The following is a 25,329-nucleotide window of genomic DNA, read 5'->3' on the forward strand; positions in this document are numbered from 1 at the left end:
AGAGGTCCCGCGTAACAGGGACGACAGTGGATGAATTCCTTTACATTAAAAATAATTAACTATATCTTGATTCCCTCATTGTAGCCAAGCAGTTAGGGCTCCCGAGCACTAGGCAGCCACGAATTCTTATAAATATTTGTCTACGGCTACGGCAGCCAGGCTACCTAGTGCGCGGAGGCCCTTACACATTGACACTAAACGTCACATCGCACCGAGCTAGCGTCAACAAGCCGCTTCTGCTGGTGGTGTCCCACGCTAGGTTTCCCAGTTTATGGGTGTGTTCGCGACTGTACATGCACCATGTGCACGGAATGACGGCGTGTTGGAACAGCCAACGGTAAATCCTTAAAATAAATAGCATCTGAATGTGTCCCATTTAATAATGGATACTAAACCTATAGTTACTTGTTTTTTTAACTGTGTAATTTTCTTTTGTCAGATTTTCATGTGTTTGAATTTTAAAAACACTGAAGTTTTATTTAAAACTATCCAAACTAAAAAAAAACGTATAATATCACTTTATGAGTTACGATTTTGTATTACACTGAAATTTTGTACCATTTTTTAAATCCTTATAATTAGAATAAAAAGTAATTAAATAGCCTTTTAGAATTTAATTTGTTGAGAATAACCCTCTGAGTCACCCTTTTCGGCTTGCATTACAATTTTGAACACTCTCTACACCCGAAAATCTCCTATAATAACATCAACAAAGTTATCACGAAATCAATATGGTGTATATTGCCGCGAGATTCCCCATGGAGCCACCGCAGCAGCCTTTATAATAAATAAATAAATAATAGGACCATTCAGTGCGGTCGGGTCAGACTGTTGGGACCAAACTAATATTCATTCAAGGGAAATACGTCTGTCCCTCACATTTTCCTTATAGTTTCCGTAAAAAAAACTACGTTAATTTATCCTTACACTCTACAATATTATATGATCACGTCACCCGCATCTAATAAAAGCCGACATGAATTCGCTAGATCCCTCCACATCCTCGCTGGTCCTCCAGCATGGTGGTGCAATTAATTAGGGTCCCGCAAAAAGGTGTCGAGAGCCCAATGACGCAGCCTTATGCGGTAGACAGACCGGCGGACCCCAGTGCGAGCCAGGCCACCGTAGCGCGCGCCCGCGTAGCCTCGTAGCCGCGTAGCAGCTCTCGTAGCCGCGTAGCAGCTACGAACTCGTAGCGGGCCTACTAAATGCCCAACTGACTCGGATTTTGTGTCCTGTGAATTATTTATTAGTGTTTCAGTTTGATTCATATTTGAGACAGATTATTTGAGAAACGATTTTTGGAGTGTGAGTATTTTTGTGATTATTGTGGTTTTATTAATACGTAAGTTTAGTTTCTCATATAAAATTAGGCTCTGTTTCTTCTTCTTCTTAAACTTACAACATAAATTAAGAAACTGTGTTTTGTGGCTGAATTGGTACTTAAACAAACTTATAAGGTAATTAAGTACACCCAGACAATCAGTATTTCTCATGATTATATTTCTAAGCACAGTTCTAAGTACATTTTACTTAGAACTTAGGGCGCACATTTAAGATTCACAAAGCCGCATGCATGGCTAAGCCACGCCTTGCTGAGCCAGGCAGGACTGTCACATCTGTTTAGCGGTGTTAATAGGTACATCATGTATTCAAAGAAGAACAGGCTGTAATTTATTAACATAAACAAGGACGTGTCTTTTATGTAAGGAGTTAAGGACCTAAACCAATTTGTAAAAAAATTGGTTAAGTACATTTTCATTTATTTATTGTTGGGTAAAATATTCCGGTAAATACAAAAATGATAACGACTTTAACTTCTCAAATAAAATTCCTAACATTGTTTTATGGTTTTGATTACAAAATTTATGCAAGGGATGCGGTGAGTCGTGGCTCATCAGAAACCACCGATCCGCTGTTTCTGGGGTTTAATACCTACAGGATGTGATTAAACATGGGGATCACGTCTCCACTCCATTATTGGGGTCATAAATATTACGGAGCCGCGGCATCTCTTTCTGATTGGTCGAGAACTTGCTCCGTCGAGTAATCCGGCCCGAAAAGGATTTAACTACGAAGTTTGATCATCTTAGCTTAGGGCAATGTTGATGTTTCCTGTTGAGTTTCTTCAATTATTTATTTAAAACCAAATAAAGAATTGTATAATTATTATGAATTTTAGCTGTACGTGTAACAATTATATACGGATCACGACCTTTGTGAAAGTTAGTCATGTTTTTTTTGGTTTGAAAGTCAATTATATCAATAGTTCCCTGTATTTTTTGTTATTATCTAACTTAAACAAATGATATGAGAGAGTGTGGAGTAAATGAGGATGAAATGAAGATATGACAGAGGATAGGGTAAAATGGCGTGACATGACGCAAAAAGCCGACCCTAAATAAGGACAAGGCTTGGAAGAAGAAGAAGATCTAACTTAAACAAATATATCAGCTCTCCGGGTCTATTAATTTTTCTATGCTTATTAAGTCTGTATGAAGCAAAAGATGGTTGTGATGATGAAAAGTAGAAGGCATCTTTACATTTTGAATAAACATACCAATTTACTTTTCCCTTTCCCTACCAGTGAAGATTGAATCAAGTACTTATATTCATTTTATATAGATTTTTCACCGAGGTCAATATTACTTTCCCTAAGAAAAGGAACAGTATGTTTTTAGGAACTTAGCTTTTAGTAAAAAAAGCATTTAGTAAATTAGTAAAACATATTTTAGTATAAAACTATATCTATAGCAATATCAGCAGTAATTTTTCTGGTTAGAGTTTGACCTGCAAAGACGGCCAGAATTTTAAAGTAAAAAATTCTGACCACAATCTTCTTGATGCAATCGAATAAAGAAAAGAAAACTATTCAATTTATCGCCATGGTTGTTCGTATAGACTTGCACAAACTCAGTAAATCGTTTCCTATAAAATCTATTACGTTAGCTACAAATACATTGTCAAATTGTTTATTCAGCAGAATCCATTTCATAAAGGAAGTTATTGTTTTATTGATAAAAACATGTCGCATGCGGCCTCTCACACTTACCGTTCCACGCACACAAATGTAATAAATTTGTCGTGAGAGCATGGGCTGGGGCTGGCGGTGGCTTCAGATCGGAATATCAATGGATAGATTCCCATCAATAAATGTTATTTGAAGGGATAGGGTTGATTTGAATAGGGCATTATGTAACCAGGACCTTGTAAACTAGCTGTGTAATCCAAAAGGAGGGTGTAACTTTACGGAGGTTACGGATATCAAAGTTTATTCTACAAGTTAGTCATTCCAAATTTAAATAATTCATAACCGAAAGCTAGTTAAATAAAAGTGGATCTATATCTATGTTGTCGATAATAATATGTATGCAAAATATATATTTGGTAAAATATCATTGAGAGCCAAAAAAAATATTCGAAATGTCGTTGGTATACCAACACATAAAAAAGGCTAGATTACGCATTCTTCCACAACCACAAATACATGAAATACGGTAGAAAAACGGATTAGCGAGGGACAAAAAAGATCAAACACACGCGTGGCTGGACTCAAGTATTCAATAGTACCTTTCTATATATTTTCAGGGACAGCCTCATACAAACAAGAGGATGATAAGAAAACATACCTTGCGGCAGAGTATTTACCAAGAACCCTTGACAAAAAAGAGGGATACTTATAGGTAGAGCCTGAGTCCGCAAGGTTCTATGCTTTTCATATTTAAGTGCTAAATAAAACGAGGAGACTTAATTCATACGACTTTTTCGCATACGCATTTAAACGTTTATTGAAACAATATCAATAAAAAAAATACATAATGGCTGGTTTTATTTGCACTCGAGTGTATTTTTACATCAATCATGATCCAACATTATTTATTAATGTATCGCAGTACATGTTTTACTCGTCCCATTTTATAAGTACCTACTTATAGGTAAATAAACTCGGTAATGTTTAAAATGAATTTATATGAAACTGCAGTCAATGAAACACACGCCTTAGATAATAATTGTGCTAGAAATTTTACTTAAGCGCGAAAATTCTCCGAAACGGCGCCAGCCTTCTGCGTTGTAATTCTTTGCCAACATTTGCAGAGACTTTTTCTTTATTTCTATCCTTTTTACAAGACAAAAGTCAAAAGAGAGACACAGCTTCTGTATTCTAATTAGTGATGACCTCGTCAAAGTTGCTTTGTAATTGTTTGTTGCCTGTCTTTCTTTCTGTTACCCTGGTAGATATATTTGTCTCGCAAGCCATGAGGGACCCGACAAACAACTCAGAAAAGCACTTTGAAATCAATCTGTAAATTAAAAAGTTATGAACTGGTGCACATGATTATGATCCCATCGATTAATTGCCGTACTCTACAGAGTTTCAATTGTATATGTATTTCTCATAAATAATGCAATGTGCCATCAATCCACCATAAACTAATCAGTCAACTTGATTCCAGAGCTTTGACTCCTGAACCGGTAGTTTTAGAGAGTGTGAAACACAAAAAAGCGCCAGCAACCCAATTCGATTACCGTAATCTCCTCACGTCCTGCAACCGTGAAAATTTCACTGAAACTTCTATCTGGCGGGCTAAATGGGTCTGTAACTACTGGATAGGTCGGAATAGCCCAGATTTCCTTCCTCCTCCCTGCTTACTCTACCCCCTTCCTCTGTCCTCGTCCTTAATCGCCCGAGGTCTGGAACAACCCATTGTAAACATCTGCTCTTCCGTTGTTCAAACGATTTTTTTGTTTTTGGAAAGATTTTATTAATCGTGTATTGAACGGGCCTCGACTGTGGACAGCCGATATTGGATTTAGAAGTGTTTGGTTTTCCGGCTCGGATAAACATTTTCACTTGAAATTTCTTGTACCTTATAGTATATTTCGCTGTCTTTTCACAATAAATTTAAGTTTCTTAAGTTGCTGCATATATGAGTTCAAAAAATGATGTACTTACATTATCCTAACTAATATTATAAATGCGAAAGTAACTGTGTCTGTCTGTCTGTCTGTCTGTTACTCTTTCACGCCAAAACTACTGAACGGATTTGAATGAAATTTGGTATACATACGGTCTAGACCCTGGGAAAGAACATAGGCTACTTTTTATCCCGGAATTCCCACGGGAAAACTTTTTAAGGCGAGGCGAAGCGCGCGGGAACAGCTAGTATTGAAACAAAAATGCACTGTCGATAATTATGATTAATAAAAATATATAATTATAAACAAACAAAAATCCCGACTGCACTCTAAAAAGATGAAAACAAGCCCCAATGTTAATGGAAAGTATCGCAGGCGGGGACCAGCCGAGGGTTCACCATTTAGCTGAATGTTACTTAGATAGGTACATACATTGTGTGGCTGTCAAGTTGGTCCCCGCCTGCGATACTTTCCATTAAAATTGGGGCTTGTTTTCATCTTTTTAGCGTGCAGTCGGGTTTTTTGTTTGTATATAATTATATTTTTTTATTTATAACTTTTTAGTTGTTTTTATTTTATGAAATTTTATGTCAGTACTTTTAGTTTATGAACAATTTTTATTTCAATAATTTTGGTGTTGTGATTTAAATACTTACCTACAATATGCATATTTTTGTAATGTGCTAATCAAGCCCTTTCATTTGATACCCAACACGGAATAGTTGGAAAAATATTATATTTTCGATCATCACTTTATGTCCTCTGGAGGGCGCTATGTACATTATAATGTAATGTCACATAACTTATAACCATCGCGCAATCAATACGCTTCTAACGATACCTCATACATCAAAATTTATGAAGCCGTTTAGGCTACAGGAGGGAACAAAGAAACAGACATACATTATTATACATACATACATACAAACATACAATCGAAAAACATTATCCTCCTTCTTCGGCAGTCGGGTAAAAACTAAGCTACACAGAAATGAATGTGATAATATGAAAACGTTACGAAGACAATTCAGGAAATGAATATCTGAAAGGACAGGAGGCTTAAAACGCCGTCCTTTAGAGTACCAGGTTATTAAGTACTAAGGCCCTATAAGCCTTTGCCCTGAATAATTTGGATTCATATCTTCAGAAGTAGCACTCGGAAATTGTAGATCGGTTTATGTTTGTTTGAATGCTAACAACGTTAATACAACTAATATATATAACTAACAGAGTTAATATAATTACCGTAAAAGTAACAAAAATTAAATAAAAGTTCAAACGTTTTAGCGTTTTCAATAGAGGTGTTAGGGCAAGGCAGCCATGAGATGTAATTACATTTAAAGGTTTCGAGCCCACCTAAGAAAGTTTCAATTACAATGCTAAACAAATTATCGAAAGTAATACCTTATATGGTGGGTTGCCTCCCTTCAGACATAAGACACAAATGAGCTATTTCAGTCCTACGTATAGTGTTTTCTGTCACACTACGACCCTATCAGGATCAATTAATCTGAAATTAACCCAAGACACACGGATTTATTACATGATCCTGATCTTGGGACGGGGTTTATCTAATTGAAGGTCTCTCCACTGAGCTATTGTGGGTCGGTCTTATTACTTACTTGAAAACTACAACAGTAGTAAAACGAAGCAGAGTAGAAAAATGAAGTAGTGTGGAAAAACCAAATAAGTGCACTATTAAACATACTAGTATAATTTTCAAATCAAGCCAATATACCTATAAGTACCTAAATAGAAATGAGTTAGTCGCGAAAATAATGTTTTACCCAAGTTTTACCATATGTTTTTGTTGGTCACTTGACTTTTTAGTAAGAATAGGGAGTATTTTTTCTCTTCATTTCCAAAAGTAGTAGATGACAACCTGCATATAATAATAATAAAGGAAGGGCAATAGTCTCCTTATAAACTGCCTACCGATGACGTGCCTCCTCAGACCATCCATCTTGATACGAGTATTTTGGAGTAAAATACCAAAGAAGTTGCTCAGCCAATCACAACGCTGCATTTCATACTTAATTTGGCAATCGCAAATGCGAAATCGAGGGTTAATGTCGTGATGGAAGTGTTTTGACACATTTGGCTGAGAGACAAGAAAATAGCGACATTAAAATCGACAAAGCGCTAAAGTAAATTTATGTGTTATTCGATGTCGCGACTCTGTGTGTATGAAAACAAGCCCATATATTTTTTGGCAATTTGGTACGTAGTATATTTTACTGCACTTCGCTACTGTTGAACGTAGACGAAATAACCGTAATGTTCGTTACTTTCAACAGCTGTAAGTAACAATTTTGATAAATTAATCGTTTTAGATAATCTGCGAATTTTACACAAAACTTCATACTTAATATTATTTTGTAGCTTGCAAAACCTTAATATACCCTGAAGTTTTATGCGCTTTGACGGTATACGGACAGAAAGAGTCAGCCATAGATTTAATGCCATCATTAGCTATAAGTTCCTTTCTGCAAAGAGTACTTAGTGCCATATACATAGATGGAATGCCTATAGATAGCACATATGTAAAAGTATTTAAAGTAAGCGGACGTCACGAATACTTTTATTCATCTTAACATTTTCATAATACTTCTCATCATTTTCCAAATACATTCACGAGCACTCCGCCATATGATTCAGTAAATGGCGTCTTTTGCGGTTAAATCCGTAAAAGGTTCCGCTTTTTATGTTATAAATATTCGCGTCAGATCTTGCTCTTTATTGATGACTGTCACTATTTGTTGTTTATATTTGCTTTTTGATAAATTATATCATGATTCATCATTTTAATAACACGGTGTGATGCGTTCATGATGCGAGGTCACAACGAAATCTAATTATACACAACGTTTGCCACTTCCATAATAATACTCGATATAATGTTTGGTTTCGTGCAGATTGCTGAGTACAGTAACAAGAAAGTCAAACGAACTAGAGCACGGGCAGCAATGACTATAAAACTTTATGAATTTTCGTTTTAGTCAGAGTTCTCCAGTACAGGTTATCAAAGCTTCGCTCTCAAACTTCGCCTCGTATACCAAGATTTTGAAAGTGATAAAAACTTTATCATATTTCACTGGTAAATTGCTCGGCACTGAAATTCGTTTGTACATATAATGTGTAGCCCCTAAGGGCTTGTTTACTTTTAATTGGTTTTACCGAGTAGAGTCACGAGAATTGTATAATGAAGTTATTATAAAATTGCCCGTTTTTGACAGAAATTGATGTGATGTACCTTAATTTGCAAAGAATAACAAATACGTTCCCGGGACTTTCGACTGCTAGTCTACTGGCATAAGCTATGTTTATCTTCCGTTGAAAAGCAGGTAATTGCTTCGTACTAACTTTACAGACCTGAAAAAGCATCCAATTTATGTTAATAAAACAAACCTGACCCAACAACTACAGACTTGGTAAAGTGGCCAAATTAGAAAAACTTTACAAGCGCAGTCCCAGAAGGGGTCGGTTAAAACAATGTTGGAATTTAATCTGTGAACTAATTAAACTTTTTTTGGTACCGGAACGTTTTTACGCTACACAACTAGTAACGGTATTCTATTCTATTTTAACTTGTGAACGCAAATAATGAACTATGCGTATTGTAAGTATTACCTAAATTGTGTAAATAAATAAACAGTAATACCAAACCAGCCAAAACAACCTTGTATCCTTTGATCGAGGTTTTATCAGGCAATTTACTGTTAATTTGGTAAAAGAGCTTTGTCATACGATACACTCGAGTACGGTACACACCGGCCCGTAATAATCGTAAATTCCCCCATTATGAGTACAACATAAAGGCGAAATTGATCATCCTATGAATACCTACAGTGTACTTAAATTAAGTAGTGAGTAGTGACGATGGACGCGCGATATACATTTTCACATTGGCTTTTTTGGCAAGTACTGAAAAAATATATTATAAATAAAGTATCAAGTAACTTGGAGCGCCCAAGTACTTAGGGCTAAAATTAATTCACGACAAAAATGTTTCAGCAAGTTGATTAAGTACGGACTTGTTAGCTCCGTAAGACCAAGTTTTTTGATAAGTTGCCCTTCGCCAGGGCAAATACAAGAGAGAGAAGTTTGTGAATGCTTTCCGAAATGTTAGCACCAGTCGGAACTTTATCTACGCAGAGAACCTGTCATATATTTAGCAAATTGCCTCTAGCTGTTATGTACTTAGGGAGGTTTGGGTCAAATATTTAAACGCAATTAAATCAATTGCTGTCTTACTTTGACGGTATAATGAAAGAGCAAGAAATTATAGATTTAATTTTGATTAACTTTTTGGTGCAAGCCACCTTTACTGCCAGTTTCAATCCACTGCCAGTATCATACGATTTTGACACATTAAAAGTGGCATTCTGTCAAAATCGTATGAAAGTAACTGTCAGCTATCGATAGATAGAGTTATAGTGCCACAAACTTATCTGTTCCGGTGACAGCTCAAATAAATCTCTAATATTTCTTAATTCTATAAGATTTTAAGTTTGCTCGTATTGTTATTTCGCTCTTGCGGTGTTAATAAACCCATCTAATGTTTTAAAATATACAATTCATTAGTAAGTAATGAGATATGGATCAATTTAGTTCGCTGTCACCGGAACAGATAAGTTTGTGGCACTATACTGAAACTGGCAGTTAGTGATTGAACTTGAATCGGACCGAAGTTAAAATGCACTGACAGTTAAGACATTAAGAGCCGGTACTTTACAATAATAAAATTGAACTACTAATTCCTCTTTTTTAGTAGGTGAGGTGCCTTCTAAAGATTCATTTGATTTATTAATATTTATTAATAAAAACGAATTCACAAGCATTATTCAAAATTGAGAATTTCATACAATAACTAAATACTTACTTTAATTTTTTTTTTGATTATTCACCTAGGCCTTCGAAAACGCCTGGAAGAGCTACTGGTCTATGAAGCAGCTGATGAAGGGCAACCTTCCATTGTCACTCAAGCGCAAGCTCGTTGACATGTGTATCTTACCCGTCCTAACCTACGGCGCACAGACATGGTCACTGACCGAACATCAGAAGACCAGACTGAAGGTTTGCCAAAGAGCGATGGAGCGTAGTCTTCTAGGTGTCAAATTGACGGACCATGTCAGGAACACCACACTACGCTCCCAAACTCGCATAGTCGATGTTGCTGTCGAGACCACGAAGCTCAAGTCGAACTGGGCCGGCCACGTCTGCCGCATGCACCCGGACCGGTGGGCCAAGATAGCGACCGAGTGGGTGCCGGGCGACGGGCGCCGGCGGAGAGGCAGGCCGAGACGGAGATGGCGGGATGACCTGGACAAATTCGAAAGTAACTGGGCTGAGAGTGCACAGGATCGTAGGGTGTGGAAGGAAAAAGGGGAGGCCTTTGCCCAGCAGTGGGAAACCAAATAGGCTATGTATAAAAAAAAAAAATATATAAAAAAAAAATTCACCTAGGTCGACGGTTTCCCATAAATATTTGAACCAAACACGTAATTCACCTCATATAAGTACGAAGGGCCTAATTACAATGTTATGCTGAAGTGAGACAAGGGTTGTTTTAGGGTTCTAAAGCAGGCCAAACGGAGCCGCCGTATCTCATTTAATTTTTAAACTGTCTGTCCGTTTGTCGTCTGTCGAAAAGCTTTGGAAGTTAAGTCGTCACCAAAGGCCTAAAGACTATTTTCGTTAGCAAATTAAAACTGTTTGGTCGTACACATGTATTTGGAATTGACAGAGAAATAACAGAATGTTAGCATTTGCACGGAGCCGGGGCCTATTTAAGGCGATGCCTCGCGTCGCGGGAAAAGCCAGTATAAAATATAAACCGTCTACCATTTGGACATTTTATCTCGGTTTTAGCTCATTCAAGACTAATTCGTCACAGAGGTAAGAGGTGTAAAACAAAGGTTGAACATGTAAACGGTTTACACCCTAATACTGTTAAGAGTAATGTTTTGAGAAAAGACTTATTTTAGAATGAACGTAAAAAAGATAATATTTATTTAATGGTTTTGCATTTTCTTCTCCATTAGCAAGTTAATAGTTCCCATGTGGCGCGTCCGCATCTTCTATATCTTCAATGTTTACTGAACATAGTGTGGATTTTTTTTGGTAGGTATATATTGCGAAAAAAACTCGTGAACTGTCGGTTTAAAACTAAATAGGGTAAATGTGCATTGTAAAGTCAGCTGCACACTTTTGTACCTTGTCAAACTCACAAACTGCCTATTCAAACTGTGACGGTTTGTTATGTTAACATACTTCACTCTTGTACTTACCTAGTCTGCAACAGTTTCATGTTTTTGAATACAAGTGTCGCGGGCGGGGCGTGCAAGCCGGTATGTAATAAACAGGTTTTCAGCCGGTAAATCAGAAGTATTCACGTACTATTCAGCCGTCAGGTATTCAGCTTTTCAGCGCGAGTTTCTAGGTCGGATTGAGTGACTCTACAGCGTTCCCGTAATTAAAAGAATTTTCCACCTCGGGAAATATTTTCATCAACTTTTTTTACAAGTTTTAAGCCGGAATAATGTAAAAAGTTTTCAAGTTTAATAATTTCTCAGAAGCTTTAATGAGTTCGAGCGTTAGCTGGAGCCCTGTGGCCCTGTTGTCGAGTGTGTGCGAGTTTGTCTCGGATTTTAGAATATTCTTCATGTTTATTTCATGGCTCTAAGTCTAAATTTTAGGATTAATATTTAAAAATATAAGTTTGTAAGTTTAAAATAAGGGTAGGCACAAGCATAGTAACTTTTTTTACAAAAATATAATGGCCATTTCTTTCATACTGTACAATAAAAAAATTAAATATCTTCATACATACGTACATACTCGTATGTATAAATATTTCAAAGTTTGAAGTCTTTTCTATTCTATTCCGGCGATTTTCAATCTAATCCAGAGAGAGACGAGCTTCGTCCGAAATGTTTGCTGAAAGCTAACCAAACAAATACCCGGCCATTGTCAAGATTACCAACATTGTCCTTCAAAAGGAATGTGCCCATTTCTGTGCCGTCACCCACGACGACACACGACGAAAAAGGTAATAAGAAAATAGCGGCATTTGCCATTATTTTTCAGACAGAGATTTCTGTAAGAAGTATGTTAGATGTCTACTTATATTTCAAGCCGCTTAAGGTAGTGCCTAGTGAAGTACAATCGAGATCTGATGTATTATAAACATGGTTCATATTTATGTAATCGTCCAATAACGCAAACTTCGCCATAGAAACAACTGCGAAATGCGTTTATTAGGGAAATATAGTAAATATTTGTTGTTTACCACAAATTAATTGTAATTTCTGAGATAAACTTATATCAAGATTGTCAGATGGCATTTTTTTGCTTAGTGCCAATTTCACCATTCTCGGTTATCTAACCGACAGGGATTGATTTATAAATTAAACGTCATCTCCATATAAAATTCATGACAGATGTGTCAAAAGGTAACCACTACTCCCTGGTTATGCTCTAACAGATAATGGTGAAATTGGCACTTAGTATGACGGGTTAATTGATGTAGCTACAAGTACCACAAAAAACTGGTTTAACGGGTGATTAAATAATAAAGTATATTTATATAACAGTTCTGCTGCCTGAGGAATTTTACAGTGCGAAACATCCGTTTAAAGAATGTCTACTTTTTGTAGTAAAGACCGATTATGTCTCCAAGTATACTTGTAGAGCGCCGTGAATCATCCTCTAACCCTTGTCAGGCGACGTCCTTTGCAAAATAAATAAGTTCAAAAAATAAGTGGATAAGGAATGAACTCCACCATACTCTAGCGAAATTACTTTTGGCGGCTTTCTCTGTATATTTTCTTGTGTGTTTGTTCAAATATCTTACATAATGTTAAGTAATATCGGCTGTGTTTTCATGATGATAACTAGTTATATTATAGCAACATTCAATCAATATTGGTATGCGTCTTACTCAAAAATTGCGAAAAAATACAGTTGGTTCATGAAGTAAAGTTGAATCCAGGCAATGTAGCACAGGGCGCTATTAAGACGTGACAAGAGTTCTCCGTCCCGCTCGCTTGTGTGGCTGCGCGATGTGAGTGAGCGCGATGCAAAACTCTTGTCACGTCTTAAATGCGCCTCGTAGCCCTTCAGCTCAACCACCACATATGGAACAGCTTCTGAGACTTCTTAGACTAATAAAATAACATCTAGTACGTACCTACTTTAAACGTTGAATTATGAACGTATGAGGTTCATGCCCATAAAGGATTTAACATACGACATAGTCTAATAGGCTCTATTGTAAGCGCTAACAAAACACCGCAAAGGGACTTGTTTGATTAAACTTATTATAATGTTTAGCTATGAAATTCAAACAATGTTAGTGGTTATATTCTAAGCCTTATGAATGGCATAGTTCTTAGAACTTAGGGGTGGTTAAGTTTAGGAATATAAGCGTCTCTTTGTTGTTCAATAGAGTTTCAGTAGGTTGAATTATTGTTTTATGATATAGCTATTAGCATTATATTATTATATTATATTCTTGTGTACAAATAAAGAATATTCTATCTATCTATTATATTGTGTGTTTAATCAATATAATTATATTAAACTCACAGTAGGTATGTAAGCAGTTCAATTAAATTTTGGTTGTATGGCTTTTTGCCGTGTGTTGTACATAATATTATAATTTTAAAGTTGACATACTTAGTGCAAAAGGCGACTGTATCACTAAAAGCGATTTCTTCACTATTCTGTCCAATAATTTAAGTACCAAAATATATCTAGGTATATAACCACAGTAGTATAGCTATGGCAAAAGGCCATTTCTTTAGATTTTCCGTACAAGCGTGTTCTTAATAATATTTTGTTTTTGTTTCAGATTGTTCCCGTAATTAATCTAACAGCAGAAAATATATGCAAAGGACAGATGCAGTTATATTTACACAGTATAAGGCGGCGATAGTGTCCAAAAGTGTACATTAATGTGATGGTAGTGATAAGTGCAGTGCTCGGTAGGACACAATGGGAAGGCGGCGGCGGGTAGGCAGACTTCGCGCCACCCTGTATATGCTACATTGAACTGGAATACCAACAACAAAAAATGTCGGCAGGTAAGTGCTAAGCAAAAAAAAATTTTCAATAAAAAATTGGCTGTAGATAGGATAGATGATTGGATGAGTGATTAGTATACACCAGGCACCTTCTCTAATGCCGCTTTGTAGTTAATTAATACATACATCGAGTATGTGCACATAGTAAACAAACAGGTACAGCTAAATTTCTGTAGTAAGTGTACCTGCAAAAAAAATATAGCCATATACTGGGTGTCTCATTAGTCAACGTCTCAAAGCTTGCAGGAATGATGCTGGCCATCTCAGGAGTGACTAGAATATCAGAATACGACCCCCAGGGACACCCTGTTATATGCAATAGACTGCTACGAAACTTTATTAAAGCATCTAAAAAATATCTGATAATGTTTTCGATTCCGAGACTTCGACAGACTTTGGCAAAGTTCTCCGTTGTTGCAAATTCAAAGTTACCCGTTTACCGTTTTTCAAAAAAATATTTGCTGAAAATTCCGCTTGGTTTCTTTTGTACAAGAAGCGATCTAATTAAAAGTTTTCTTATTCACCGCCATCTCTCGCGGAGTTTTCCAGCGGTCAATCAATCTTGCAGTATATTTTCATAATTATGAAACAATGCGGAATGCAAAGACGAATCTTTCAATGATAAGAAGTTACTCATCAGTATCTTAAGTACGTTTAAAATTAAAAAAATGTGCGATGATGATGATGTTTTTGACTTTTCATTTAGGTATTGATTTTTGTATTCTTTAGACAGGTTGTTCGTGTCATGGACCAACAAACTTTTTTGGGTGGGAGAACAGCACCTTCATCTTTCCCCATACTTACAAACTTTCTTGGTTAAAGGAAAACGTATAATGAAGAGTAGACAAAAGTTGCTTAAACTGACTTCTTTTGCCTAAATAAGTTTGTCGATCCATGATCCATGGTCTTAAAAGTCATAGTGATGATGTCCGTAGGATATTTGGCTGATAATGTTAATTATATTTAGGTAGGGGAGACCGGGGACAAAAGTAACAGCGGGTAGAAAGTAACAAAGACTCTGTGTACTTCCCCAATAGCCTTAACGTCCCAAGCTACAGCTGGTAGGCAGCATGCTATGCCCCCCGCGCATGATATCATTTTCCGCGCCCGTGCCGCGGTGCAAGGTTGTTTTAGTGAGCATTTCGTGATTTTACACACCGAAAGTTTGTTTTTTGGTGTTTATTCATTTAGTGTTTACGTAGAATTAAGATGCCAAGAACCATATGACTATTTGTTCATTGATTCATTATAAGATTGTCTGTAGTATGTCATAAATTGTTTTTGAATAACACGTGCTGTTTTAAAGTTATGTCGCCTGATATTTCAAAAATGGGGATGGGTACAAAAGTAACAGCTCGCGGCAGGACAAAAGTAACGAATTACTTACGTAAGTTTGCCATGTCACATTATAAATTTTTATTTTTTGTTGTTTTGATTAGATATTTGTGTCATATATTGTATATTATGGCACAAATAAAACAACTTCTTATCAGTTAGTCAGTTTAAATGATGGATCTCATTTACAGTTTATATTAAGATTATTTTTTTGTTTTATCAATAAGTCATAAGTTTTTTTTTGTTTCGATAGTTATTTAAGAAGTTTTCTTAACTAAATAATTTGATTGTTTTTTTTGTTCTTTCTTTTGAATCGTATTTAACATTGGGCTGAATTTATGGGTTGTTACTTTCGACTCATGCCTTGTTACTTTCGTCCTGACAATGGGGTCGAAAGTAACGATTTCCCTTTTTTTTTGAGGCCTTAGAAATGCTAAAATTCGAGATGTATTAAGTAAAGTAATAATGGATATTTGTAGACTATAGACGAAAGTTTTATGTGACTATATTTGTTTTATCCTAAATGTTATTAATAACGACAAATCAGACAGAAGATGCAAACTGTTACTTTTGTCCCCGGTCTCCTAGCTGTTCCCGCGCGCTTCGCTTCGCCTTAAAAAGTTTTCCCGTGGGATTTCCGGGATAAAAAGTAGCCTATGTTCTTTCCCAGGGTCTAGACTGTATGTATACCAAATTTCATTCAAATCCGTTCAGTAGTTTTGGCGTGAAAGAGTAACAGACAGACAGACAGACAGACACAGTTACTTTCGCATTTCTAATATTAGTTAGGATGAAGATCTTGAATTTTATAAGTATTTACGATACTGACATATTTTTCGTAAGCTTCATTTTGTGTTTTGCCCTTATTATGGGTAAATTAGTTACTCTTTAACGGAGTGGAATAATTTGAGATTAAGATTAAGGTCTTTTTTTCGCTTCGTTGTGTTTCAGAGTTGAGATGTTACGTAGATTTAAACAAGTAAAAAGGCAACCTGTTTTTTTTCTTAATTAAGGTCTATATTTTTGTAAAATAAAGCATAATTATGACGTTTGATTCACAAGTGAATGTGCCTGGATAAAATTTTACCTGAAAACTGATAAATGTACCTAACTGAATTTTGACACTGACATCGACTTTATTTCTCCAATAACTTTTATCTGATTAATGAAAAAATCAGCCCTTAGTCTGCCAACAAAGAAGCACTTATCGAAAATTCAGAACAAAACGAAAATAAACGGCGAGAAATAACACGTTCCAATCTCCTGGGGAGCCGATAGTGGCTGCCTCTTTAGTGCCCTTAGTAGTTATTCATGAAGACATTCGAACTAGTTGCCCTGTCGCTTGTAAACACTACCTGCAAACGATGTCGGGGATGTTTATATTGTTTACTAGCTGCTGTTCCCGCGCGCTTCGTTTCCCTTAAAAAGTTTTCTCGTGGGAATTCCGGGACAAAGTAGCCTATGTTCTTTCCCAGGGTCTAGACCATATGTATACCAAATTTCATTCAAATCCGTTCAGTAGTTTTGGCGTGAATGAGTAACAGACAGACAGACAGACACAGTTACTTTCGCATTTATAATATTAGTTAGGATTAGGATTAGGATAGTTAGGATTAGTTAGGATGTTTAGACTTACTGCCACTTCACTAAGAGTAGAGTATAGCACTTGCTCGTCCATACAAAAAGAGAAAACGTTTTACTACCCCTAAATATTATCCAATCTCAATAACAACTCAAAATATGATTTTATAAATATTTATAATAATGTGGGATAGTAACACAAAAGAATTGATAAATATAGACCTAGTGAAAATCTTAAAGCTACCAAAAACATTTATAACGTCGCGCAGTGAGTTATTTTAATGAACATTTCAAGAGCCGTGTGTCCTCACTGCCCTGGCTCAGTTAAACAATACACAATACCAAGAGGGCTAAATATCCACATTGGTAGAATCCACCGAGTACCACAATCGGGTACCTCACAGCCAGATCGGCCTGATGGCTCACCGTCGCCCCGGCCACCGCCACCATGTATCTTGGAGCAGCTAGCACAGTTGAAGAAGAAAGTTCGCGTTTTAAAACATGTGCCCAAAGGTGCAAGACATATGGCAGCAGGAAAACTCGCGGAAGTTATCCAAAGGTGCATGCGGCTGAATGGAGTCGAGGATTGGTTTGAGTTACTTTCTTTCTCATACTCCTGCCTAAAGGTTCCCTCACGTGATAAACAAGACCGTTCGCTTACATCCAAAGTTAAAGCTAATATAATTAGCAGCAGTTTGGAAGAAGATCCTGAAGCTTTTTCAGATAATTTAAATTTTAAACAGAGGTCTCTCTACAAAATCGTAGAAAATAAAGTTTACGACGGAGATCTGGCGGGTGCGGTTCGGATACTTCTGTCTGATTGTTCCATAGCCAACAATAACACTGAAACCCTTAATGCCCTGCAGTCAAAACATCCCCCGCCCTCTCGCGATCTGGTCTACCCGCCCGAACCAAACCTCACTAGCGATCATCTGGTGGTGAAGGGTTCAGATGTTCTGGAAGCGATTAGTTCCTTCAAAAACGGTTCTGCTGGTGGGTTAGATGGCCTTCGCCCAGAACATCTGAAAGAACTTACATCAGCTAGCGCTGGAGACAACGGTGCCACCTTGGTTCGCGCTCTCGTCGACCTATCAAATTTTTTATTAAAGGGTTTGGTTAACCGGGAGGTATGCCCTTTCCTATATGGGGCATCTCTTTGCGCCCTGGGGAAGAGGGATGGCGGCATCCGTCCCGTAGCAGTGGGCAGCGTCATCCGCCGTCTGGCATCAAAATTAGGATGCAGAGCTGCCAGAGAAGCCGCGGTCAGAGTTCTGGAACCGCTGCAGTTGGGCTTTGGCATACCTTTAGGCTGCGAAGCGGCGATCCACGCTACCCGTGCTTTTGCCCTTTCAGCAACTGCAGATAAAGTTATTGTTAAAGTCGACGTCAAAAACGCATTTAACTGCATAGAGCGTGACATCATACTGGATAAGACAAGAGAACACGTCCCTTCATTATACCCATACCTACACCAATGTTACGCATACCCTAGCAACCTCTTTTTTGGCGAACACAAAATCAAATCCCAGGTAGGAGTACAGCAGGGAGATCCGTTGGGCCCATTATTATTTAGCCTGGCTATCCAGGATGTAGTGAAATCCCTACGTTCACCCCTAAACGTCTGGTACTTGGATGACGGCTGCATTGGCGGTAGCCCCGACGAAGTCTTAAATGACATTGAGACTTTAAAAACACAATTCAAAAGAATAGGACTGGAATTAAACCCCGAAAAATGTGAGCTGTTCTCACCAGACAACACGAGCGACAATGCCACACAATTTGGCCGTAAGCTGCCAGGTATAAAGTTGCTGGTGAAGACAAATTTTTCTCTATTAGGCTCTCCAATATTTCCCGAGGGGATACCAAACATATTAAATTCAAAAATTTCTACGTTAAAAGGCACTATGCCCCATTTGAAACACCTACCTGCCCATGTAGCCTTCACCATTCTGCGTAGCTGTCTTTCCATCCCAAAATTAACTTACTTCGCAAGAACAGCCCCCGTCTGGTCCCACAGGACATTGGCAGATACCTACGACGCTGTTTTAAAAGAGTTGTCAGAGGTCATTCTTAACGTAGAAATGTCTCCCTCCCAGTGGGACCAGGCGGCGCTCCCCGTGCGTCACGGCGGCCTCGGCATCCGCCGCCTGCAGGACACCGAGCTCCCGGCTTTTTTGGCTTCCTCACACGGAGTGCTGAATCTAGTCACTCGCATTTTGAAAAATTAATGGTGACGGATTCAGCATTCCTTTTGTGGGGGAGGCTGAAAGGTTATGGAGATCTCGGTGTCCTGGAAGCGACGTGCCCGAGCAGCCAGGGGCACAACAGATGTGGGACGATGAGCTGTGTAAGTTGGCCCTGGAACAACTCATGGCACAGAGCACAGGGGAGGAACTCGCCCGCCTACGCTCAGCCTCCTGCCCGGAGTCAGGTGCGTGGCTCCACGCGGTGCCTTCGCCCCACTTGGGGACGTTGTTGGATGGCGACACGCTACGAGTAGCCATAGCGCTCCGCTTAGGATGCAACGTCTGCCACCCACATCGCTGCATTTGCGGGGCGGAGGTCAACGGGCAGGGTCGCCACGGGCTACACTGTGTCCGGAGCGCGGGTAGATTTTCCCGGCACCAAGCGCTAAATGACGTAGTAAAAAGAGGCCTAACATCAGCAGGCATCCCCTGTGCTCTAGAACCAAGGGGTTTGTCTCGTACGGACGGGAAGAGACCAGACGGGTTAACGCTGATTCCGTGGGAGAAAGGCCGCTGTCTACTGTGGGACGCTACTTGCGTGTGCACATTTGCACAATCACACTTAGCGGCCACCACAGTGACAGCGGGCGCTGCCGCGGAGTCAGCGGCGAGGGCAAAAACTTTGAAGTACTCAAATCTTTTGCCTTCATTCATCTTTGTCCCTCTGGCCATAGAGACCACCGGCGCATGGGGAAGGCAGGGGAAAGCCTTTGTGAAAGAAATAGGAAGAAGAATGAGAGACAAGGGGCTCGACCCCCGGTCCGGCGCATTCCTCCTACAAAGGCTCTCCCTTGCCGTCCAGAGGGGCAATGCGGCGTGTATTTTAGGCACATGCAACAGTCATATACCGGACCGCCCCCAATAGGTCAGTTTCAGTTTTATACATAAATATTATTCTAATTCTTAGCGTTTTTTTTTTGTTTATACATACTTAGTTTAATAATTTAGTTAGTTATTAGTGCTTATTTAATTTTATCTAGTTATAAGTTTTGTGTTAAATTGTATTACTTATATGTTCATAATCTTATTAAATAAATCCTTTCTACATTAAAATAAAATAATAATTTAAAAAATCCAATCTCCATTATTTTTTTGTATGTTATTGACACAACGAATAACTAGGTTTATAGCTTTTTCTTTTTTCGAATTTTTTTATAGATTCAAACTTATAGGCACCTCAAATAACGTATTTTTTGTGTGTTGAATGAAGCCGTTTATTGAACAATAACAATATTTTTTTTTAAAGAAAGTGAAACCTATAAACCTACAATATATTATGCTGAAGCGATTGACACCAAAAACTAAGAGATTGCTTAATATTTAGTTAGTGTAAAACGTTATTAAAAATATGTGTAAACTAAGAATAAGCACGATAAGTAGGCGTCATTATCGCTAAAAGCTAGGCAATCTTTGGGTGAATGAAAGATTTATGTTAATAAATTATATAGGAAGGAAAATATTATTTAACAAATTAACTAAGTAGATCTATCATCCAAGATAACTAGTATCATCCATTTACTATAACTGTAGCACAAAATTCACTGCGTAAATGAAAGTATGAGATAATGAAACTTATTTTTTTCTATCTTTTCTTCTTCTACTTTCTGAGTAGATATTCTCTGAGTACAATAATATGTTTCAATTACAGCTCCTTTATTAAAACGCTACGCTTTGCTGCTCCGAGCGGCTAATGTTTTTTTGTTTCTATCGCACGTTTGCTTTTAATTAACTATTATTTATTACAGTTTATCCGCGCATTCACTCTTTTTCATACAAATACTTACATTCATGGTAGCTCAGAGTCATTTATTAAAATATTTAGTTTAACAAACAATAGTAAAATATACCGCTTTTCATCTTCTACTCAAGGAGATCCCAGCGGCAACGTAGCTACTATTCCTAAATAAAAGCTAGTCAGATCTTTGTTTCCTTCAGGGGCATCTCGTCTACTTTCCTATTTCGATAATCTCAACCATTTCACACGCAGTTGACAAACCTCTACCCGTCTCTTTCTCTCCGCAGCCGGGTCAGCGGTCGCCATGATCGGCGCGAACCTGCGCTTCGGGTCATCGGGCGCTTCCAACTCGTCCCTTCTCAACAACACCAAGTTGTGTCCGCCAGGGGGCGCGGCCAGCGCGGCGGCGCTGCTGGCGCTGTCGGGACTCGGCATGAGCGCCAACCTCGCGCTCATGACGGTCATACTCAGCAAGAAGCAGCTGAGGAGGTGAGTGGTGTGCAAGCAATTGCTGAGTTGATGAGAGGTTTTTGATGGTAGAAGAATGTTGTGGGTCAGTTTGGGTAATCAAAGAATAATTATGTTAATATTATAATTTTTTGGACTCGCCCATGAAGGCTGTTTTTAAAGTATTGAATATGGATAAATATCTAAAAACAACCCAGGTACTTACTTGGTAAGCATTACAATGCGTGTAATCTCCTAATTTTTATCTTCAATAAAGTCCATGGCATTGAACAAGTGACATGCGACACCCCTACAGCAGACAAAAATAATACCATTCACACACACATGGAAGTGCCGGAAACAGATCGAAGCGTATTTATGTACCGCCCATGGAATAATTCTTACATAAGTGCTAATACAAGGCGACGGGAATGCCGGATCCGGCACGTTCGTATTCAACAACACGGACGTTAGCTCCGCAAGTCCAGTTACTACTTCTATTTACTGGCTAGCCGTCCAAGTCGAACTTAAATCTACGCTCTGAGTTGAATGGTAACCGCTTCTGTAGTTCGATTTTAGTTTTAATGGAATTCCGTTCACACACGGTTATAAGTGCGGTTAAGTTTATAGATTGTGGTTTACACTTCAAGATCAAATTGATTTATAACTCTTCGGTATTTTTATGAAATAAGCTTACAGTGACTGAAGGTTATTTCGTGAAAAACGTACTTTACTATTAACTTTTTACATTTTTGCATCACGTTTAAATAACTAAATCTTCTACCTATACAGGCCATATGGCGCTTGTGCTGCATACGTATAACCCTGCCAGCTCATTTTAAACCTTCTTTCTTCAAAAGCTGTAAAATAAATTCAATATAAGGGCTAACGGCGAGGCAGCGCAGCGAAGCGTATAAATTGTATTGAAAAATCATTAGTTCGTGATGAATGACTATAGATTACATTGTCAGACAAGACCTGCGCGACATGACGCAAGATCCTCGTTCATTTTCTCAAAAGATTGATGCATTCTGAAGTGCCGTTGTTGGAAAGTTAAAACTTATATTATTGGTGTTACAAGTTTTACTGCGGCATCTCAGAAGCCGAATGATAGTGCCCGTACTTGGCAAGAGAAGACTTTGATTACTTTCTTCTCTTATCTTGCCTAGGCACACTAGTGTGTTATGTCTGCGATTTATTTTATAACTGCACGCTACAAAGTTAGAGCGCCATTTTGAGACCTTAAATCTAGGTTGTGAGAGCCCCTTTATCTTCATACTGTGTTACTTTATAGTGGTGTTTAAAGTAATTGCCACATTCAATGGAATTGTAGTGTTTTAAGTGCAAATGAAGATTTAGTACTAGCCTTAATGTACTTAACCTTCTAAGAAAAGTGATTCGGTTTGTGAAGGTACATCCTTTGGTACTTTGCGAATCAACGAGTAAATACTTTAGGAGTTAATATTCAGAAATATAATCTTAGGCGTGTATTTGACTTATTCTATGAATATCTGATTCAACATAGGAATATAGGAAACGTATATTGATGCTGCCGTCTCATGGCGCTTCAAAGCTTTGGAATCTCATCGGATGCATCTTAAGCAATGCACAGATTAATTCAACAAGCAGTAGAGGCAAATTGAAATAGTTTCTGCTCTGCTAATATTCTGCTACTTTGAATTTTCGACGAATATTATGTATTATAATTTATTAGGAGCACTTTCTTTGATAGATCTCGTCTATCCCCCAAAAACTCTTTTCTGAATGGGGAGTATTTTATGATTATATACAATGGTGCATGAAAGGAGCCCCTTGACTGACGTATCACATATTCCTTATGTATACTTTTAGGCGCAGCTCACCGTACATACGAGAATGTGTAATGTATGTCAGCAATCGACGCTCGTACTGACCAATCCTTTCACCGCGGTTACAATTAAACCTAGTCTATAGTGAAAATTGTCACGGAAAATATTAATAAAAGCCATACTATATTATAGATGGCATCGTTAGATACATATCTTCAACTAACATTTAGGTTATCGTATTGGAAACCTTTGAGTAGGAGCCAAGTTTGCTGAACAGTTAAAATACGAACGCTGCAGTAGGCCGATGTGTCTGACATAGTCCAGAGTCGGTTCCACTCGGTTTGGCAAGCGATCTTTGAAACTCTTATTTGACTATAACATGAAATTAACATTTTGGCCGCAGTCAAGCAATCATGCGAAAATAAGTTCATAAAGATTCTAATTTTATTGCCACATATGTGGTTATTCTGCTGGTAAAAGTAGTATCTAAAGATTCTAAAGTAGGTGATTCAGCTCGTCTTTCTAAACACTTTTAGTGTAAAACTTTAAAAAAAGTCACGTGACCAAAAGAATTTCAGAAGTGGTATCAAACCAAGTGGGTACTTACAACATACACGGTATGTCAGAAACGGTACGGTTTGTCGAAAGTTCACAACACGTGTTTCAATTCCGAAATACCTTTATTGGAACCTCCTAAATAATATAAATTATTTGGCTGAAAACTAATGCAAGATTGACATAGAGGGAGAGGGTGCAGAATTATTTTTGTCAGCGCTACGTCGGGTCGGTCTGTAACTGGCTTACAGAACTTGGCTGGTCCGGCACTATTCTTAGCACTGACACTTTTAGCAAAGTGCCTCTGTAACTTTACAATGCAAGCTACTATTTTGACTTCGCTTAATGGATTAAAAATGTTAAAATTAATGTCTTAAACCTCCATTTCTCTCCAAAAATACTAATATTGTTGAGGAAAAGTTTATAAAATTCTGTCCTCAGCTTTCCTCATGCAGCTAATATTATCATCCCACGCTATATTCGCTTGTTTGTAGCATTCATAGAATTTGTACTTTAGGACTCGTTGGTTCCTAAATAAGGTATACCTAGCTTGCTGAAATCGGTGACTACTGAAACAGATATAAAATTCAAACCTCGACAAGCCGGGCTATAACTTAGAATATAAAATGTTTGTTTGAATTTTTAGATAACCACAGCTACAGATAAATCTTATATTATAATTCACCGATAAAAATATGGATAATGTTACTGTGAATAAATACCGAAATAGACAAGGATTTTTATTGCTTAGATATTTTATTTTCTTATTGCTTTAAGGTGTTCTGTAGGAAAAAAACTTTGGTTTGCATACATTTAATTCCCATAGCCGATTCGCAGCACCGTTTACATAACTTTTATCTTATTGATAATTTCTTTTAGTCCACCAACAGCAAGAAAAAAGTAGGAAATCTAATAAACAGCGACGGGCAATTCATCAAGCCGTGTCGTTTCATTGTGCCCTTGTTTGTTTTGGCAAAGGGACTCTAGAGGGAATAATTGACCTTGTAACCTACTAGACAACATACCTATACATTGGACCTATGTATAAATAGTGAACCAAGGGCTTTTGTAAGGGAGAGTGTGTACTTGTGTAGGCGTATTTGTGTTTCAAACGACGACGGTGGTTAGCTTTAAAAGTTTACAGAGCGAATGTACAGTCAGCTGCATAAGTAGCTGTACACTTTTGTACCTTGTCAAACTCACAAACTGCCTATTCAAACATTGACAGTTTGTTATGTAGTCAGTTTGACAAGGTACAAAAGTGTATGGCTACCTATGCAGCTGACTGTAGGTACTTAGGTACTACTTATTCGTGAACTATATATGCCTATCTAAATAGTCTCGCGTCTATACGAGATGCATCGTTATTTTTACTTAAAGTAGCTGTAAAAATAAAAGTAAGTACCAAGTCAGGTAAAGATTACAGAAAAAAATATTAATAATTAATTAAGTAGATACCTTTATTTATACCTACCTACTTGTTGTTGATACGATAAGTATCAGAAGGACTAAAAAACCAGACCAGAACTTTTTTTTTGCTTGAAATATACAAGTTTCGTTTATTTACGTTGATAACTGCCCCCAACATAACGCCGTAGAGTCTTAGCACAATATATTTT

General features: G+C 37.7%; 1 protein-coding gene across 2 annotated transcripts in view; it reads left to right on the forward strand.

Annotated features, from left to right (window-relative positions):
- Positions 1–1,077: 1,077 nt before the first annotated feature.
- LOC105380181 overlaps positions 1,078–25,329 on the forward strand; it is a 38,850-nt gene continuing 14,598 nt past the window's right edge. Inside the window, exons 1-3 of one of the 2 annotated variants that reach the window (XM_048629246.1) lie at positions 1,078–1,308; positions 13,772–14,003; positions 21,188–21,389. In XM_048629246.1, the coding sequence (XP_048485203.1) occupies positions 13,994–14,003; positions 21,188–21,389 (212 nt within the window). In that variant the 5' untranslated portion in view covers positions 1,078–1,308; positions 13,772–13,993. The remainder of the gene's footprint in view (positions 1,309–13,771; positions 14,004–21,187; positions 21,390–25,329) is intronic. The other variant, XM_048629245.1, reaches the window with a different exon arrangement.

This window comes from Plutella xylostella, chromosome 22 (genome assembly GCF_932276165.1).
Source record: "Plutella xylostella chromosome 22, ilPluXylo3.1, whole genome shotgun sequence".
Taxonomy (NCBI): Eukaryota; Metazoa; Arthropoda; class Insecta; order Lepidoptera; family Plutellidae; genus Plutella; species Plutella xylostella.